Source organism: Gouania willdenowi, chromosome 6 (assembly GCF_900634775.1).
Source record: "Gouania willdenowi chromosome 6, fGouWil2.1, whole genome shotgun sequence".
Lineage (NCBI taxonomy): Eukaryota > Metazoa > Chordata > Actinopteri > Blenniiformes > Gobiesocidae > Gouania > Gouania willdenowi.
Window position 1 is genome coordinate 28793695 of NC_041049.1, and position 21986 is coordinate 28815680.

A 21986-nucleotide genomic window follows, 5' to 3' on the forward strand; every position below is an offset into this window, starting at 1 on the left:
TTTACATTACTGTTCTAAGGCTGAAAAATTACTGTTTTATTTTTGTAAAGCAAAATTGGTCAACATTTTTATGATGCTGAAGCCACTTTAATTTTTGATCTTTGATTTTTAATAATATTCAGGTTGTTTTGTGTTTTATTTATTTCATAATTCCTTGTAACATTTTCAGTTTCTGCTGGTTTCAGGTAAATAAACTTGTATTGAAAGAATACTTAGTGTTTGAGTCAGATTGGTGTTTGTAAAAACTAATGATTAGAAACTGTAGGGTTGGATATAATAATATTTCATTTATCAGAGGCTTTTATCCAAAACAATGTTAATACAGGGGCACAGTTGATCAACAGTGGATTATTATATTATTACAGCACTGATATGAAGCTGTATGGACATAAATGACCTCCCCCCCAAAAAAAAACATTCTTTAATTCTAAGTAACTCAAAAGTTACATTTTCCAGTAACACATGACTGTTTGGTGTAAGTAATCAAAATAGTAACTGAGTTTGTGAATTTGTGAATGAAGTAACTAGTAATGGTAACTAGTTACTTTTTTTCAGTAACTAGCACAACACAGCCACTTGCCCATGTCTGCTCTAATATATTTGACATTGATTTAACCTTTTTGGTTCCATGGCGTGACGATCCACATTGGTTTTAAATCCCAAAGCCACAGACTGGTCACTACTTGTTTGCTATTGTTGTGAGTAAAGAAAATAATGACAAGTTGTCACAAAAGAATGTTAATAAACAAACAGTGTAAACCCGGCTATAAAAGAGGATTGGTTTTGTTGTTTTAATCTGGGACCTCAAATAAAGTCCTCTAAAATACATGTATACTGAAAATGTTGTCATCTTAATAGAGTTTAGATTACTTTTGCTCTTTTCATTTAGACACTAAATGTTATTACAAATCCAGCATTTCAGGGATCCAATTGCATGCTTTAATGTCTTGTAAATCAACACATACAAAGCCAGCAGTGAGCACTGTATTAGTGGCGTGCTAGTACCTGGCTCAGCAAGAAGGGAACCAACTAGGTGGGAGTTGCTGATAGAAAGATCTCTTTATTCAACCACACAGTTGCCGGTTACACTTCAGCTCATCACTCCTCCTAACGAGGTTATCGTCTCATCAGCGATGTGACGGCATGAAAATCCAGCTACTTCAACATTTCTTTGTTCCACAGATGGGATGTTGCCAACAAGTCCAAACACATTGAGAAGAGACGCTTTACCAAATTACAGATAAGCTCTTCATCTGTCATTACTGCCCTGTGTTGGAGGTAACCGCTCAACCAAGGCACTGAACAATCCTTAGTTAGACTCAACACGACAAAAGATCCTTTCCTTTCAAATTCACGGGAAATGTCTCCATGACATTCTCAAGAGTCAAAGCAGTTTGTGTAAAATAGTTTGTTGTGACATCCTTTCAGTTTCCATGACTAATCAATTTAGTCTCAACTACTAAGCATGGGTTAACCCCTCTCTTAACCCTCCCATCAACACAGCAACCTAAAAGCTCGGGGGTTAAACGAGAGAAGGCAACTCTTTCATAGCAGCTTATCAAATGGTATTAAAGGGGGGGGAACTGGGACCTGTCCATTCCTGGCTGTCTCATGTCTCTGAGCTTGTTAGCTTCTTTTGGCTTTGTTGACAGACGTATCCGTTGTAAGAGATTAAGTCAAAGCTACCTGACGTACTGTCTTTAGGTGGCCTATTCATGCATTGCTTCACAGAAAAAACAACAACCACAGTATCTACGTGTGGGCTGATAGAATAAATCAGTCTCTACAAGATTTCGCAGCCAATTTGTGTGATTGTTGCAGCCTGGGACTCAGGATTGTGTGGCAGCTTTTTCAAAAATATCGCAGCAAAAGTTGGGATACTTTAGGGCTTTATTGTTTTTTACTACTTTGCATGAAAATGTCAATTTGCAAAATGACAAATTGCCTTTTGAATCTTTTAACAGAAAGCAGCTCAGATTCACAACTTAACAAGGTATAGAATGTTTCCATCACATTTTAAAGGTCTTCAGCGCAAAGTTTGAGAATATCAAACAGAGAATAAGTGCATGGTTGTTTAAGTTTTTGCAAAAAAAAAAAAAAAAAATCCTAAAATAAATAAATTGTACTTGTAATCTTAGAATCTCCTCAATGATGAATTGACACTGAAAGAAACATGTTTACTGCAGTGCAGGTAACAACCAATCCTCACAGATGTGTTATAGAAAAAAAATGCATATTTTATAAATATGTGATAAACAAAAATTGATTATTCGCTGCCGAAAACTGATCAGTTTACACATTTAATATTATTGGCTATATAGGCTACTCTCTTCTCTAAATCCTTCAGTGACACTTGACAAGCACGAGCCAAATGATAGACACACAAAACAATGTGACGACTGATATCCGTTGTGTTTAATTCACAGAGAAAAGAAATTAAAAATCTAAATGTAAACACATCATGTGCTATTTATTTGTTTGTGTCTATGAATAAATATTAATAAATTATATTATATTTTACTTTAGGAGCATATGTGCACCTTGGTAAAAATATCAGCCTAGAGCTCTTAAAGGAGCAGTAAGAGAAAACAGCAGCTCATTGGGAAAACTGCACAATTGAATCACCCAAAGTTAGAAAAAAAAGTCGACATAAAATAAACCATTAGAAAGCACAGAGGGAGAAACACACGGGGGTCAGAGACGAGACGTAGCAGAGAAAGCTGAGGAGGCCGGGGGTTTTCTGGGGGTGGGCGTTAGGGGTGAGACCCACAAGCAGAGTGGGACGCAGGGTCGGGTGTTGTCAAAGGAATTAGCAGAGAAAGTAGAGACTGAATCAGATACGGGGGAGAAAAACAAATCTGTAGGTGAGCCAATGACATGAGAGATGCTTGTTAGGTCAAATAATTTAAACGGCTCCAGCTCTGAGTGACTCACAGGCCAGACAGCCATGCCGATGGAGACTATATTTATTTGAGTTTGTCAAAGAATTAGAGTGGGACGTGATCCCCGAGCTTCCCATTGGTCAACACGGCTCTGTGAAGATTCTCTTAAGAAGACTGTGAAGGTGAAGTTGAGGAGATAGTGTGCTGGTTAAACCGCAGCAGGGCCCAGACACAGCCTCCATCAGCCTCTTAGCAGCAACAGCACTTGTGAATGGAGCTCATCTCCTGTGACCCACTGACCTTTGACCTCCCACTGGGAGCATGCAGAGCTGAGGGGCGGGGCAGTCTTGTAGTAACAGCTTGAGAGCTACTCCCATCACACTGGTAGCCACCTCTCTCCTTACAGGACGATGTGCCACCCACCAGCAGCGCCTCGTTCTGTGCCTCTCTGGGGAAATTTGGTAATGGCCCCCACAGCCGTCCCCTCATCACTGATGGGACACCATAATCCCTCCATGCTCACACCCGCGATCATGCACGGGGGGCTGATATGTTGCCTTTGACCACAGCATGGCAGGGAATTTATGCCTCGTTACAGGAAGTGGGCTGTATATTATCCTCATCATAAACACGTTGGCAGGGGTTTTAATTCCATTGCTTTGACTGGAATTGATGCAAGTTTTGCAACTAGTCAGAAATGATACAACAAAGACATTAGACTTGGAGTTCAGCTTTCCACTGAAAATACCGAAGGGTGTAAAACTGCAAAACGACCAAAGTCTTTTTTTTTTCTGCTCGTCTAAATGACATGTTTTTGTTAAATTAGGCCATGTGCTTGAAAGGCATTTTATCTAAAAATCAAATTTACTATTGTCTAAACCAGTGACATCTGAGTCCTATGAGTACTGTCGACATAAGACAATGCTTGTTCTAGAGCGAGGAAGCCCCTCTATTGGTACCATGTGCACAGTGAAAACATTGTTAATCTGGTCTTCGTTAGCCAATAACCAAAGGCGAGCTAGTTTGGAGAAAATGATACTTTGCGTTGGGTGGAGAAGCTGCTGCGGTGAAAATGGAAGCCATCATTGGAGGGACATGCCAAAGGGCTGGCATGACCTGTGCACCGCAGCGCCGCGCTCAGTCAACAGCAAAGAAACAGAATATGAGTAACAGATTAAAATAATGTGTACCCGGGGGGAAATAAAGTGGCAATGTGCAACTGTTAACGTTACAATAAAGAAAAGAATGGGTTGTGGTGCAAAAGGCTGCATGGTACAGGGTAAGAAAACACTTTTTTGGAATCCGTGTCATTTTTGTTGCTTTACCTGTTTCTCCACGATTCGAGCGATCTCTCCAAGAGTTCTGTCTAAACCAGATGCCTTGTTGTTGGCCCACTGCCCGCCGTCTTGGCCCTGCAGCTGCTTCAGCAGGTCTTTCACCAACCGCTGCAACCTGAACATTAGGAAACCCATCCACCAACTATAAATCCATTTCAAACACCAGCTCCTAATCTCAGCACCATTAGAAGAGCTGGCACCTCTACCGAGTGAACAGAAAGGTATTTTCTAGTTTATAATTACACTTTCCAGTCTTTCTTCCAACTTTGGTAAAGGTGTTGGAAAATGTAGAAATTAGCCTTGAGTTAATAAAACAAAGGGTAAAAAAAAAAAATAGATTTTGATAATCAAATGTTCAAACTTATCAAAGAAACAATCAAAAAAGAAATGGGTCTGCTAAACCATCCTTCAATTTAATCAATAGTGTAAACTCACTTGGCCTTGTATGGAGAGTCAGGGACTTGGTTCCTCGCCTCCATTGATGCCTCGTATTCCTTTGCCCTTGTAGAGAGAAGACGAAAAGAAATAAAAGTTTGAATCTTCTAGCCTACCAGTTTAAAAATAAATACCAGATCAGGAGAGCTGCCAACTTTGGTCGTTTAGTCGACTAATTGGTCGATGCCGTGGACCAAGATTTTCATTGGTCGACCAGCAATGGTATCAGTTTCAATACCGTTTAAAAAAAAAAATGCAATGCACTTATATAGGTGATTCTATACATGGTTCTATGTCCAGCAACAGCTGTGCTGGCTGCAAAAAAATAAAAAAATAAGACAGGCTTGAAGCACAAACATCCACTATTGAATCAATGCTTTTCCTGTACAAAAACATAATTTATTCTTATATTTGATAGGTGGATGATGTAAATATGTCTCTGGCGGCGCGGCGCACACTGCGCACCTGTGTTTGACGTGCATTTGTTTCCTTGTGCGCTGATCTGATGTTGAAATTAACAGTTGTTTATTAATAAAAGCAGGCTTATCACTAAAACAAACGTAAATATGTCATTTTTGTGATGAAAAAATAGGTTCTAATTGCCGCTTTCAGGTCAGGCCCTGAAATAAATACCTAATGTCAGTCGAACCTGTAGGTTTCAGTTTTGCTTTGTCGGGTTCTGGTCAAAGCTCTAATAAGGTTCATATCATAAATGGTCTGTGTTTAAAAGCAAATCGGCACCACAAAACGCCAAAACAAAATATATTTGTCTCTCTTTTTCTTTTTCCTTGTCCTCCTCTGCACCAGCTCATTCATTCATTCAAGCTCCATTTTTTTGTGGTTTTTTTTTGGTCGACTAATCGCTACGTGTGCCATAGTCTTAGTCGACCAACCATTTCCGTGGTTGACTACAGCCCAACAGATCAGGAGAGAATAAATGCAGGAAAAACTGTTCAAACTTATTACAAGTTGTATTTCTGAATATTTCAACAAAGTGGTTCAAGTTCTGCCCCACAAGGTCAGATCCAACTGGACCATTGTTGTGATCATGTCTCTTCTAAAAGGTCATGATTAGAGGGCTAATGAATCCAGAAATCTTTGCTGGATCTATCATTCAAGCATACCCAGACATGATAAGTAACTATTGATCAGAGTTTGATGGAGACGTTTCCCACTTGCAAAGTCTACACTGATATAATCCAGTGTTTCCTGGAAGATATAACTGATTAGTTGCTACAATCACTAGCAAACAGAACAGAAAGTGATAAAGTCATGAAGCAGGATAATACACATTTACATACTGTACAGCAGACCTAGGCAACTATAACATGTGCACCCTAAGAAGTAAATGCACAAAATTAAAATTACAAAGAAAAATACACAAGATGACCACAATATACACAAAACAAACGACTGAAAAATATACAAAAATATACAAAAAGAAGAACAACAAAAATACACAAAATGAGAGACAAAAAAATGTTCTAACCAATCCAAAGCACACACAAATGACAGAAAATACACAAAATAACAAACAAACTAAATAAGAGAAAAACAATTAGCAAAATGAGAATAAAAACACAAAACAACAAAAGAATATACAAAAAAAAACAAAGATAATGCTCTGGTTTGGTCATTATTCTAAATGCTGACATGAATGTTGATAATGTTGCCATGAGATCATATACAATCAGAGTTGGGAAAGCCCATTTCTACATGAGGTAGTTCAAAGTTCAGTACACACATTTTAAAATGAACTACTTCGGTTTAAAAAATTAACTACTTCATAGTTCTTTTTTTATTTCTCTCTTTTTTAAAAATATGCTTCTGTGTGCTATTCATTATAATCCTATCATTTCCCCACATTGAACTAAAGCACCCGGCTGGTCTGGACTGAAATGGAATTTGATGTGAATTGTTTCAGGGTTTGGAAATATATTGCACCTTTAGGACTGCTGTTCGGTTTTTGTTTTAATGATTTCTCATTAAAAAGACCATTCAAGCTCAATTTTTACCTTTGGACTGAATGGCTGCAGTTTTATGGTTTGTTGTGGATGTTGTTGACGTGCACAGTTAAGTTTTGAAACTTGTGGGCAAGTTTACACAAGAACATAACGTTTTTTCCACCCGGATCATCACTGACCTTCTGTTCAGTGATCATACGGACATGCCGTATTAATCGTTGGGGTAGAGCTGCTGGTGCTGCAGTCTGATGCCTCCAGCAGTAGGCCTGGGGTGACTGGGGTTGCCAGATTTGGTGTTTTTCCCCTACATAATTAAAGCCCATTTACTGCATGTTTTAGTCGGGTTAATTCCTGGAAAGGTGCTGTCTGCACCTGTTTTCATGTAAGATTAATACATGAAGGCCGTAATATGAGGTGATATAAGGCTTTATGACAGACTTCACCTTCTGAAACAAAAAAAGCTTCATGACACGGACTAAACCCTCACTGACAATATCACACATTTCTACCATATTTGTCACTGTAAAACAAGTGGTCTAATGTCTCGCTTTAGCAAATTTGGCAAATGGCTGGACATTAAATTTCACGCAAAATCTCCAGTCATCTCAGTTCGTACTTGTTTTACTATATATCTGATGTAAGTAAGTAAGTAATCTTTATTTATAGAGCGCTTTTCACAGGTAGAAACCACACTGTGCTTTACAAAAAATTTCAGTATCATCCCATTGAAAGAGAACATGGAAGAATAATCACAAATAACATGGGAGACAAGAAGAGGAGAACTGGCCAAGGGCATTGGAGGGACCCCATTTGTGTAAATATGTTATTAATGACAATATTTAACTGTAATATTAAGCAGGTTTGGCACAGTTTCGGGAACTTTAGTAAGCTTTAATGACATCTGTTTAAAGTAAGACAATAAAAAGGAAAATCTGAAACAGAATTGGGGAGAATTTTGAAATGGAAAATCAGATGCTCACAATGAAGCAGGCCATGGAAAGTTAAATTACAAAACTAAATTTGAGAGTGAAGTGTCAGAGAATCCAAATACATTGTGAGGCTGTGCTCAGTCACTATTTTTATAAATGCGATACAGAAGTCTCTGCACATGTGCACAAATCTGCTCAAACCTTTTCTTGCTCAGCAAATGACAAACTCCCAAGAGGCGCAACAGCTTGTGGCAGAAGGGTTTGGTTTAGCAGCTTCACTGCCAAACATGACAAAACTGATCAGCCATTTTATTTCCACCAGAGTTTGTTTAGGAGAACACACATGCCGTTTAAACCTCAGTGCTTCCACTGCTTTATGACACCACGAGGCAGTGTGCTGGCCTTGTGGGAAGTCCTGTGAGAGCCACTCACGCTTTACGGACACCATCGGGCTTTCTAATAAAATGCTTCATTTCCACACAGCAGTGAGGCGGCTCACCTTTATGTCTACTGGGGCTTTGTGTTATTTATGACCTTTGAGGGCCTGCAGACTCAGAGTGCTGGTCTCCACGGGGCTGGTGTGTGAGTGATGGTGAACAGAGGCAAAGCCTGTTGCCACTTTCTCCATAAACCTCAGAGAGCCAAAAGGCGTTGCTCTGACTTGGAGGCTTTGCACCAACGTATCTGTTACAGCCTGCAGTTATACTCTACCTATTTTAAATTATACACTGTACAACAGGCCAATCATGACAACCAGTTAGAGGCTCAAAAATGCACACAAGATTTACCAGATACATTTAGATCACAGTTATCAAGCTAAAAAGGTGGGCTACCACAAGATATCATTAAGATAGCTTAATTAAAGCTAAATGAAGTAGAGTTTATAATGAGCAGCTTTAGGCTAAAATAATAATACATCCACTATCATCGACTCGTTTGCAGGGATTCCCAAAGTCAGGCTAATCGGTTTTTGGTCTGCAACTCTTTTATCTCTGTACTAGGATGTTTGTCTGATAGACTATATACGTATTATCAAGGACTGACGTAGGTTTGAACCTGAATGATGGTATATTATGCTGTATGGGAGCTGTTGTGTAGTTGCTGGTAGAGGTCGACCGGTATGTGATTTTCAAAGGCCGATGCAGATACCGATTAAAAAAAAAAAAAAAAATTCAGCCGATGGCGAAATCTTTTTTCAGCTGATTTTGGAAGCCGATATACTTTTTTTTAAAGCACATTGATTATGAAAGACAATTGAAACACTCATATGATGTACATGTATATATTAGAAATTAAATTAAATAGACCAATAAATCTCTTCACATTTATTAAACTTTAATTATACCCGTACACAACCAAGTAAAACAAAAAGTACAGGACGGGTAAGTAGCAGTAAAGCATGACAACAATATACAATGTGAAATAAGCAAGTAGTCAGTTTAAACTAAATACCTGTATTAGTTATAACCACTCACTCCTTTCCTCTGTTCACAGTCACTACCATTATACCTAAGCTTCACACTTGTCACCATATGCACAACTATAACATCACATCTCACTCTCACTATAAAATAATCAACTCTTCCTCACCCTCTCTATTTCCTACCTTGAGTCTCTCCTCCCTGTTCCCTTCCCCCTCACTTAGGTGTAACACTGCCCTCTGTTTTTATATCCTCCCTATAATAAAGTGTTTCTTATCCTTCCGTAGGAAGAGCTGGTCATGGATATATAAAAAAAAGGCCGATTTTGAAAAAAGTCCATATATCGCCCGATATATCAGTCGACCTCTAGTTGCTGTGTTTGCTGATTGCTTGAAAATGCAATCAAAATATTGTAAAAATAAATGAAATGAATATATTGAGTGAAACAACAGCAACATATTGTTGCTATTACAGTGTTCTGCTTTTAAAATTCTAACACATTGCTTCATAATCAAATCAGAGACTGAGGTGATTATGCTGAGCAGTACACTCTGATTTTCCGTAATCGCAGGAAAATGGACAGAATATTTTTTTCATGTTCTGACACAAAAAACAATCTGACATGTTTCTTCTCCCCCTCTCTTTTTATTTAAAATTGGGCCCCAATATGTTACAGAAATGCCTCACATGCATGTTTTGGGACAATATCACACATTTACACACTTTTTTCTTTTAACAAAAGAATGGGTGATTGGATTTCTGCAAAATGTGACAAATGGACAAATATGTCCAATTCTGCCGAAAATCCCATTGAAAATCTTGCACTGCGTGTTAAAGTTTGAGTAGTGATCATGTTATCCAGTGACTAAAAATGAATGCAGAGGTTCATCATAAGTGTGTTTGTAATGTGTTGTGATTATTATGACTTCATTGAAATGTGAAAAGGCAATGGTACAGACAGGTTTAGCTGAACTGGTGATCAATTTACCTGGTGACACATCAGCTTCTACAATCACACAGCTGTGTGGGATTTCCCACAAAACAGAGTGATTCACTGGTTGTTGGTAATTAAAGGTTTCACAAATCATGTTTTATGAACCATCACATTTCCATGGGATTTTTACCATTTAACAGCTGGGTGAGGAGGGTAGTAGTGTGGCTATTGTCGCTCTTTGTGACATAATCCTGTGTGATGTTAACGTAACTATTCTGTGTTTAAATGTAAGGAATAAAATAAATAAAATAATGATAAAAATTTAATGAAATTAAAAAGTAAAATCAATAACAGTAATACTCTATTAACCCTATTTATCATGTTTGGTAGAATTTCAGGGAAATATGTTTACGTGACGAGGATATGGGTAAACTTTGAAAAAAAATTTGGGAAGGGTCCTAGTCTAGGTTTTAAAGAAAAAAGCTGTTGCCAAATGTGCCTTTATTATTGATATTGAAAGAGCTGAGAACAACGGTGCATATAATAATAGAAAAGATGTATTAAATAATTGATTTTGAAGTAGTGATACACTATATACATTTTGTCCAATGTTCATATGTTCCTTCCTAACGTTCACGTTTTGTCTAACCACCGTTCAAGGCAAATTAGGTTGAAGGGGTTCATATTTAATTTTAATTTACTTTTATATGTATATCCTTCAAGTTATTGTTATCCAACATTGAGTTGCCCAACAATCTAATCCCTAGGATCACTACTTTCTATAAATTGAGAGCAATCCTCCCTGTAGCGTTGTAGACAGCTTGTATAAAGTTTTGTCCTCTGTGTTCATTGGTGATAAGCCTTAAAACAAAAAACAACAAAGAGGTGCATTACCTGGAGTTCATCCTGGCACGGAGCTTCTTTGCCTTTTTCCGCGCCTTCTGCCGCTCTTCTCCATCTTTTACACTCTCAGAGGAAACTGAACCGTCTGTCAGAATATCCACTATGTACTTTTTCAAAGACAGATGCTCCTGAAAAACAGAGTACAAATGAGCTGATTAGTAATGAACAATCAGCTAAAAAAAGATTGGTTAATCACTGGTAATGTGCAAATCAACTGACTCAAGCTAAACAAATGAGTGTCAATATAGAAGGAGTGGCTATTTGAAGAACATTTTTAAAACCCCATTAAAAAAAAATCACAAATACACTAAATTAAAGTGTAAATAAAACATCGAAGAAAACACACATGCACGCTGAAGTATTGGTAGGTCTTTATGGAAGGAAAAAAAAACCTGCAATGGTGTGCATCTTTATCCAGCTAATGTATCAGACAGATATGGGCAACTGGTGGCCCTTTGTCTAATTTGTGTGGCCCTCAAAATAAATATACAAAATTATACTAAGAAAACACAAACGACAACCACTGGATGAACTGCCTGCACACGGTTACCTGCTGTCACCTTGCTGTGCTTGCACTTTGCTTCTTTCCAAGGACTTAGCTTGTAGCTATCTCTGGTCTGTGTAATACATTTATTGTGTAATGTCCCTGTCAAATAAATAAATAAAATAAACAATAAAAATACACAAAATGACACCAAAAACACAAAAAACAAAAGCCTTCAGTGAAAACTCAGCCAAGCTCCAAATCTCCTCTTTGCCGGATATTGGCAGTTATGTGGATCAGCATTCAATGATCATTTACACTTAGAAGAAATGCTGACACTTTACTTGAACTTTTATACTGTACATGAGGCTGACATTACACTGTCATCATTATGACATGACATGTCATTAGCCGGAATAAGGTGTCATGAAGGCTGTCATTAAATGTTGTTCGTTACCCTACCCCCTAACCCTACCAAGCCCCACTAGATCCCTCCAACTAACCCAAAAAATGCCAACATAGCTCCAAAGGTGTCATAATTTAGCAAACGAGACTTAATGACAGCCTTCATGACACCTTAATCATGCTAATGACAGATAACAGCGTTATGTCAGCCTTATGTATGAAACTTCATGTAAAGTGTTACGGAACAAATGTCTCTCCCCAGTACGATACAGTAGGTCCAAATGCATGGGAATCCCACTAGTTTATCGCTGAGTCTAATTTCATGTGATTGGACAATCACGAACAAAGATATGAATTTTTGAAATTTCTTCCATGATGAGCTAGGGATTATTTTTTATCTCCTTGGTGGAGGTAATGACAATAATAATACTCAGATTGTTCATTATTTCTAATGCTGACATTGATAATGTGACCCTCAGATTGGATACAATCACATTTTGGTGGCCCCAACATGATAAAAGTTGTCCATGTCTGTTCTACGATATATAACTAGAGGGCTTTTGTTATGAATCAGAGGGAACTCAGAATATTTCTTGAATGTATCCAAACAAAAACCGGGTGCCATGTAAAAGAGGAATCAGTGCTGTTCTTTTCCTTGTTGGCAGTCGTGTTTTTATGGTTGAATCATTAAAGGACCCATATCATGCTATTTTTCACCCATCTCCATTTGTTCTAAGAACCCCAAAAACATAGTATTTGAGGTTTAGGAGTAAATCACCCTCTAACTAACGATTGAGGGAATCAATGAAAAAAACACTTCGGGCATGTGTATGATGCCCAAATAGCACTTTATGATGTTTAAAGCACAGAAAAGTTGATTTAGCATAACATGGGCCCTTTAAGAGTTGTATTTTTCCTCTATGAAAAGTTATTCAAATCATGGTAAATGAACAAAATCTTAGTGAAAGGGAAATCATAAGTTTTACATGCAGGAAGTGGAGGTGTATCCAACTCAACACTTGTGTGTAATCCTATTAAATCCTGTAATTATCTCACGTACTGTGGCTCTTTTGAAGCCACCTGCCTGCAAACACAAACCACAGGCCTGCAGGTCTGTCTGCCATCGGCCTTGTCAGATAACTTTGATAGGTCCAGGTAAAGAGGGAAACGCAACCCCATTTGAACAGAGTGATGCAGTTGCAACAAACCCAGTAACACAATTACGCTGTCACTGAGCACCTTCAGAGGATTGGATGACCTCAGATAAAGAACTCCTATTCAGCGGTGAGGATAACCTGTGTGTGAGATGTCATAGCCTTTGGTCAGTGCTGTTCCTGCACCTGCTGTCTCAATAGGATTGGACACCGAGATGAGCTGTAATAATAACGGCTAGAATTAGGCCTGGCTGTGCCACAAAACCACAGTCTGTCACCTGTCATTTTTCCTCCTGTCATTTGTTTGTGCTTTTGCTGTTTTATCAGTTTTTTTAGGCAATTCATGTATTTTTGTTTTGATTTTGCGTCCGAGTCATTTTTGTGTATTAATAATTGTTATTTTGTGTATTTTTCTATATTTTTTTGTATTTCTGTTATGGTATTCTTATTTTCTTCTCTCATTTTGTGTGTTTTTAAGTTAATTTGTGTGTTTTTTAAAGGAGTCTTTTTTGTGTATTTTTAAAGTAGTTTTGTATTAGTAGTGTGCCAAAATATCGATACGATATATCGCGTCATGGATCGGGTATCGCAGGCGTGCACTGTAGCTGTTTCCATTCAAAGTCATTGAAGCAAAAATACAGCGCTTAGGGGCGCTTCCATCTGGCAAATTTGATGTCATTTGGAGCCAGAGTCTGCGCATTAGGGTCCGGCGGGAGGAGCCCTGGTAACATGCCCCGCCCATTTAGCATACTGCCCTAATGAGTTACGCAGCCCAGCTACGCCACGAACTTAAGTTTTTTTCCCGCGGGAAATGCTACCAACCCAAACACCGTCTAAACTGCCAAAAAACTATGTAAATCATCATCACTGACTCCTAAATACGGAGCCACCAGTGCCCATTTAACTTTGCTGTGCCTGTAAAACTCTGTCCGTTTCTTGTGTATCGCTGCATTGCTCCGTAAAAATGTGAGCAGCTTTAATCATCTTCACCTGCTCAGAGCATTTGAACAACATCTCATCAGAGATACAGATGATCTGTGGATAAAGTTGTTCTGTTGTTGTGGACGAGATCATCGTCAATGTAGAGTCTGAAACACCGTAGGTTAATGATAACTGATACTGTCAAATAGTCTGACCCCTAGTGGTGAAATAACAGATGTTTCCGTGTCCATTTATTTTTGTTTAATCATTACGGTCTGTAATGATGTCATCAGGATCATTTAAATTAGGTTCATTTAAATTAAGTTGATCAAAACTTAAACAATAAAGCTACTCAGACTTAGTAAACCATTGATCCCTGTGTGGAAATATGGTGATATTAACGCTGCTCTCATACATATTTATATGACATATAAATAATTAAAAAGGATTTTTTACTTTATTTTTGATGTACATTTTTGTTTCATTATGGGTTTTTTATTTATTTATTAGTATTTATTTCGTTTCGTCACAGTAGTTAAAAAATTATATTTTCTGAAAAAAAATGATCCGTATTTCTAAAAAAATTAAAGTGGAAAACACGGATTTTGGAAAAAAATGAAACAGATTTTATAGGGCCCTAATTTTCTACATATACCTTACCTTTTTTTGTATTTCAATAGTTATCTTGTGTCTATTTGAAGTACAATTTGTGTATTTTTTTTTTTCGTCAGTTTGCATGTTTTGTTTTTTCTGAAAGATTGGTTTACTTAAAATATACATATTCATAATTTAATAATTGGCCTGCATTTTGTGTGGGGCTCTTAGGAAAATATTTCTCTTTAAATTAAATAAATACACATCTAAGCTTACCAATAACAAAAAAAAAACATGATAATTACTGTGAGTATTCCTTCATTTGTTATGTCTTAATTTTTTATTTATATTTTTTATTTCTTCTTCAAAAGGTGAAATGGTTGACTGAAACTCAGAAGCATCACCCATGAAACCAGCACTGAACTCTCGCCTCCGCTTTCTTGTGTCGTCTTGTATGTTCTTCTTATCTAATTTCAATACTGCTGCATTTGAATGTTCACTCTCCTTTTTAAGCCTTGTATTATAACTGAATAATGTTATTGACTATGTCTTTTATTACTGATTCTAGTTGTTTCATGAACTGCTGCTTATGTCCTGTTGACTCCAGCTACATTCCCACTTTAGTTCTGTCGCAAACTCTTTTTTGCTTGTTTGCTTTGGTGTCTTATTTCTGCTGCTGCAGCAAATGTAATGTCATGCCATGTGATAATCAACTCGCTTTATCTATTTCCAGGGTGCCTATTGTATATCTGGCCTAGGACTACAGAAAAAACTAGCCTTTTGGCTAACTCCTGCATATTCTACAGTTGAGCTGTTATTTTAATATGCACTGTCCTTGTAAATAAATACATTTCAAATGAACACGTTTTGTTTTCAGGAGAAGAATACAGCTGTGATGACTGTCTCTTTGAAACGGTCCGTGCTGTGTTGAATGCCCTCTACTCACTGATATTACAGGTCAGTCATGAGTCATGACCGGAGTCATCCCTCACCAGAGATGCAGCTGCTCACTAATCTAACTGAGAGGCTATCCAGTGCACTGACCACTTACTTAATGGAATCCTTTCAACTTATCCTAAACATCATCTGTCGCAAATCCACAGTGGACACAATCACAAGCTGAAAAATAATGGAAGCTGAAAGTTTGCTAACGTTACTCATTCAGTGTAAGCTTTCTTCATGTAGGTCATGTGAACTGCCTTTGGGCTTCCTTAACTTATAATGGCATAAATTAGTTTTGTTAAGCATGTTTTTTTTTTAACTCAAAAACCAAAGTCATCATCAATCTAAATGTTTTTCAGACACTGTATACAAGTCAATATTGCATCAATTGTCTTCTCTGCAGAAATTGCTCCAGTGGCGAGCTTCCATTTTTCGAATAAGCAAAGTGTTGCTCAGTAAAAGATAAGAGGACTATAAGATAAGTTACTCCAAACAAGGGCAACAGGTGGCCCGGGGGCCAATTGCAGCGTAATTGTGTGTGGCCCTGAAGATAAAGGCACAAAATATTAAGCTCTTTTCCTCCTACGCTCTACTGAACCTAGAATAAGTGCAGCGCCCCAGGAAGGTGAAACATTATATTGCACTTGAAGTTTGGACTCAGTTACAATTTACGCCACATGTACTAATAATGTGGTAGGATTAATTAATATAATTATTATTACAAAAAAGACTATGTATTCAAATTGCCACTGTCACACTTTTATTTTACATTTTATTTTCTTTCTTTCTTCCTTGCCTTTTTTATGGACAATATTACAAACCGTTTCCTTCTATTCATTGATCTGAAATGAACATGTGATTGCTTTAACTGGAGACACCTGGAAACAATGATGGAGATTAGGGATGTCCCAATACAACTTTCTCATTTCCGATATGATACCGATATTGCAGCCTTGCGTATCAGCCGATACCAATATTGATCCAATATCATACATACTTTTATTACCTTTTTTTTTGTTGAATAAAAAAATAATTACTTATTTTGTAGTGTGGAATGTTAAAAAAGGCTTAATCAAGTGATGTTACTCAAACAGAGAATAGTCAGCAACAGTAGGTATGAGAAAAACTGACCCACTTATTATTAACCAATTATTTACATACATTTTAAACATCAACATAATATCTACAGTGTTCTACAACTGAATAAAATAATTAAAAAATTAATTGGGGAAAAAAAAATCATAATCGGAAAATGGGAAATTTGATATCGGACTGATATCGGATTGGGACATCTCTAATTGAAATGAGAACCTATGGGGAGAACGCCAAGGAATTGTCCATAGGCATGATATCTAACATGTTCACCATTTAAAAATTTAAAGTAGCTTTTATCAAATGGGGGTACGTGTACCACTACGGGCACGCAATGGCAGAACAGGATGTATTTGAGAGAGAGAGAGAGAGAGAGAGAGAGAGAGAGAGAGAGAGAGAGAGAGAGAGAGAGAGAGAGAGAGAGAGAGAGAGAGAGAGAGAGAGAGAGAGAGAGAGAGAGAGAGAGAGGGGAAAATGAACAAATAAAGTGTCAGTCATAGTCCCACCCCAGGCGTGAGATGACCGGAAATGCTAAAAACTATAGAAATAAATATATTCAGGAAACCCTAAATCAGTGTTTTTCAACCTTGGCGTCGCCTGGAATGTAAATGGGTTAGCCTGAAATTTCTGAAAAATTTTAATAACTTTTTTAAATTTTGTCATTCTTTTTATTTTTCATTAAAAAAAACACTCAATGTTAAACAACTATTCATATACATACTTTCACTTTGTGAAATATAAATCCAGTTAAACTAAAATGCAGTAAAAAATAAAAATAAATTGTGGCTCAAACATAATTAAAAACTAATTCTAGAAAAAAAAATGACTTTGGGTCACCAGAAAATCTTGATATCCAAAATGAGGTCACGATCCAAAAAAAGTTGGAAACCACTACACTAAATACTGTTTCATTCCATTTATTTACAAAATGAAATTCTTTAAAATGTGTGTTATGACTTGTTCATTCCATCATTATGATCTAAAGTTGTTTTTAAATAGTTTTCTAAGGAAAACGTAGTCGGACAAAAGAGGGTACATAAGAGAGAGGAGGTACTTGAGCCAAAACAGTTTGAAAACCACTGATCTAAAGTAAAAAAAATGTCAAATTAATAACAGTAATTGACTCTTAACCCTGTCTAGCATGTTTGGTATGATTTCAGGAGGTTTAACAGTCAGTAAGTCATCTAGTAACAGGGAAAGAGGATGAAACGTAAACCAAACACAAAGGTGTAACGTGACATGAAAATGGGAAAAACCCTTAAATGGAATTTGGGAAATTTTTCAAGAGAAAATTGGAGACCCTACTTTAGATACAAAAGGAAAGCTCTGGAGTTGTCCTTTGAGGTGTTACACAGGTAAACTTGCATGGATTACAGAGGAACAAATAATGCATCATAAAAGCACCTTCACAAATGTAACTGTAGCAGCTTTCAAACACAAACTATTTGTTGTGTCCTATCACTCAAGTGCCATTTCCCCATTGCCTTGTTTATCATACTGCCAAGAAGAAAAAAAAAAAAGAGCTGCGTTTAGAAAGGAAGTGATTTACAGAAGAGGAAGACGGGAGTATCAATTAATCCTAACTGCAGAAAGCTTGGGGTGAAGGAGCTCTGAGGCCAAAGGTGCTGCATATAGCACTAACAGTTGTCAGCTTCACAATGAGCTCTGCTGAAAAGCCAATCTCATATTGCAAGCTGAGAGGTTACCTTGCATTAACGAGGTGCCTTCCCATGGAAAAGAGAGCCATGTCTAAAAAAGGCCTGGGGGACATGGAGGGAGTGGTGGGGGGGGTGATGTCAGCACTGAACCATAACTGTGTACATTTCAAGGCCCAATGGTTATCTCACAAAGACAGAAACTGAGCCGTGGTTCAATAGAGAAGACACATCAACACTAATACTGACCACCTTATAAAAGACCACTGCTTGCCTCTCTTTTGTGACTTCCATGAAGCAGTCAGCAGCAGGTTGGTTACAGTTTGTTGCATAACAGACTTAGTGTAGGTGATACGCACCACTTCCTCATCAGAGAGCTCCCGTCCCTGGATGCTGCTACTGTCTCTCACAGCCTGTTGGTGCCTCTTTCCCTTGGTGTGACTGAACAGGTGTACCTCTGAGGTGATCTACAAAAACAAACACAGCACTCACAGGTCACTGCTTTTCACACAATGGAGACAGAGGCAGGAAAGAGTCAAAGGGTTCCAATGATCCTCTGGAGAAATGATACGCCACATGGAGGCAAACAAAAGTACGTGACCTTCCACAGTGCAAACTTTAGTTTGATCCACAGGCCAAGGTAGTGATCACCAACACATCAGTCTCACGCTGAATAAAAGCATACATGAATGATTAACTATTTTTACTAAATTTGGGGGATTTAAAAAATTGCCATTCCTTTTTTTTGTTCAATATGTATTTTAGCTAGTAATGAAAAGGTTCAAAAGATAAATGTATAGAAATGTTAAATAATAGGATCCAATAAGAAAAATATTAATTTAATTATCACATGAAAGTAAGTGGCCTCCCTGTGTTTCCAAAATAAGAGTTGTTAAAATTGTGTCTTTTTAATGTGCAACAGCACATAAGTGAGTATTGTATTGGTGATGAATGAGACGATGAATCAAGGCTAAGCAGAGTGAGCGTGGCTATAAATTCACTCTGATTTATTAAAGACTGCTGAGAAGATTCCTGGAGTTTTGAGCTAAAAGGTGAACGAGAGAAATGGGCATTTTTCTTCAAGACAAATTGAGGCAGCACTGTATGAATAAACATGCTGTCACTTGGTCATTATGTGGAGGTGTGCGACAATACATCTCAGCTATGAAAAGTGTTGGGCTCAATCACCAAGCTTTTAAAATAGCTTTTCTGAAATCCTAACTTAAGGCTGCTGGAGACAATAACAAAAATGCAAAAAAAAAAAATCTAATAAAGACATAGTGTAGGCCTCATAGATCAATAAATTAAAGATCAAATGGGAAATGTGAAAAGGTTGAAATTTCAGCTCAAAAGTTTGTTTTGATCACTACTGTAAACACTGTTTATTGACAATGTCAGAAAGGTTTTGTGCATTGCATTGTGGGATGAATAGTTAAGAATATATTGTATAGACTAGTGGTTCCCAAACAGGGGTACGTGTACCCCATTGCAGGGGGTACTCGAAAAGATTTAACATTTAATTTAAAAATAATAAGGAAATATTCTAGTTACTTTTTAGGATTCTTTTTTTTTACAAATTCACCAAAAACTAACATTAAAATTGCTCAATTCATTTTGAAACAGGATTATTTGACGCTGTAGAGGCCAGTTTTATCACGCTTCTGACAGTTGGACACAATAATTAGCTATGTTTTACTAAGGAAACTGTATTTACTTACTTAAGTAGTAGTTGAATTAAATTCCACTCATTATTTTGAATTTGTAGATTAAGCCTAAGGGAACCAATGTTCCAGACACATTTCATTCGGAATTAAAATCGGAATAAACCAGCCATCTAATTTGGACTGACATTTTCATTTGGAATTAAGTGTTCACAGGGTCAGTTTAAAGAGGATTTAACTTTCATTCTTAATTAAAGAGGATTTAAAGCTCTCATGTAAACATGGCCATTTAGGGGTTTAGGAAAGCCCACTTTTCCACAAATGAAAACGCATATGAAATTATGGAGAGGGTACTTATAATATGAAGAGGGGGTACAGATGATTATTTGACAAAAATGCAAAGGGATACACGGGACTGAAAAGGTTTGTTTAAAATATCTTAACTTTCCATGCAGCAATTAGATTGTTTGCCCTACTAGCCTAACTTGTAAAGTGACCATTGGAAGTTAATGTAGAACCCTGACCTTTTACATTTGTTTGTGAGTAAATTATAATGGATTTGTTGATCTATGAGGCCTACGCGATCTCTTTATCACGTAAAAAATTATTGTCTTTGGCAGCTTTAAAAGATAATCTATGAATTGATTCAAAATGCCTTGAAATAGACCTTAAATATCCCTAGGTTGAAGAGGGTGGTGCATGTCTGAGCAGCAGATCATGTTGCGAAGAAAAGGTGATATTATGAGGGCAGTTGAGCTTTAATGTGATAAAATAAATAGCTTGGGATCCATGATCTCTGAAGTCATCAAACATTTTAAATAGATGAGCTTCTTCACTCTTCTGTGTTGGTTTCAAAACTCAAGGTGCCCCACCCCGTTTGTTGATACAATCAGCTGTAAATCAGTGATAAATGTGTCTGCTTGTGGATATGTTGCTCAGTTTACGGGAACACTTTTAATCGATAGGTTTAAATCCCCATCTAACTTTGCCCCTTTCCAAAAACCCTCAGAATCACCTTCAGATCAGCATTTCCTCTTTAGAGATCTATATCACTATAGATATTTATAGATGTACAACCCTGCCAAAGGACTAGGATCTGCAATGGTGCCATGTTTTAATGTTGTCATTATCCCATACTGGAAGCACCAAAGATACACACACATTTAAAGTTGATTGATTACAGCCCATTGGAACCAGTGAGTGAAATAATTTCACTGAAATGAAATCAGATAAAGGTCCAAACATGAAAAGAGCATATGGAGCTCAATGAGAGGATGAAGCTTCACTTACCACCACGCCACAGAGGGAGCACTGTTTCTTGCGTTCGTATGGCGTCAGTTTGGGGGCGTAGTCTGTGTTGGCATGCCGACCACTGCTGAGCTCAGCAGCTTTCTCCTTTCTCTGTTCAATTTGCTCCATATGTCGACGGCTGCTCTCATCATGCTGGAGGAGAAACCAGAGGCCACATGTGGAGTATATGGAAAACAGGGGGAATCCTGCAGCATGTGGGCAGAAGAGACGGATCAGACGATCACAGAATGATCTTACCTTCATCTGAATTTTCTTCTGTAGCTCCTCCATGGCCTCCTGCTGCGCTGCACTAAGAGCAGCCAGGCGCTCTTCTCGGTCTCTAATGGTACAGGAAGAAGAAGCATGAAGAAGGATTATCTTCAGGAAAGATTTTGGATTATTAGAATGAGTCAATATGTGGGACAATATGCCCTTAAACCTTAGGATAATAGTTCCACACTTCTTTTTGGATTGTGACCCTATTTCGATAAGACAAATTTCTAGTGGCCCCAAAGATATTTTTTTTCTTCTAGAATTAGTTTTTCATCATGTTTGTTACACTGTGTTAAAGATACAGAGGAGCCAAGATTACAGATAAATTGCACCAGCTCAGATATTTTTATATACTGCATTTTATTTAAACTAGATTAGTATTTGAAAAAGTCAGAGTTGTGTTTTAATTACAAAAACAATCAAATAATTATTCAATTCAATTTTATTTATATAGCGCCAATTACAATAATAGTCCTATTGTAGCGCTCAAAGAATTTATATAAGAATTTAATATAAAAATGATTAAATAAGGACATATATAGACAACAGAATATATAGATTTTATAATAAATTTTAATATATTATTGATCAGTGATTATTGGCCTTTTGGGCCAATCAGTGAGTTTTAAAAACCGATCAAATTCTTTTGGTACTACCTGATACAGATTCGCGGAAAATCAAACGGTACCACGTTTCTGGACCTAAACGCA

At 37.3% G+C, this 21986-nt stretch overlaps 1 protein-coding gene across 6 annotated transcripts in view; it reads right to left on the reverse strand.

Moving 5' to 3' along the window:
- The window catches only part of scaper (S-phase cyclin A-associated protein in the ER), an 86649-nt gene that overhangs the window by 34754 nt on the left and 29909 nt on the right, over nt 1-21986 (reverse strand). For all 6 annotated transcript variants that reach the window (XM_028449011.1, XM_028449013.1, XM_028449009.1 and 3 more), the window contains 6 exons: nt 21262-21343; nt 21004-21156; nt 18412-18519; nt 10797-10933; nt 4655-4720; nt 4208-4334 (listed from right to left, as the gene is read on the reverse strand). In XM_028449011.1, coding sequence (XP_028304812.1) covers nt 4208-4334; nt 4655-4720; nt 10797-10933; nt 18412-18519; nt 21004-21156; nt 21262-21343 — 673 coding nt within the window. The remainder of the gene's footprint in view (nt 1-4207; nt 4335-4654; nt 4721-10796; nt 10934-18411; nt 18520-21003; nt 21157-21261; nt 21344-21986) is intronic.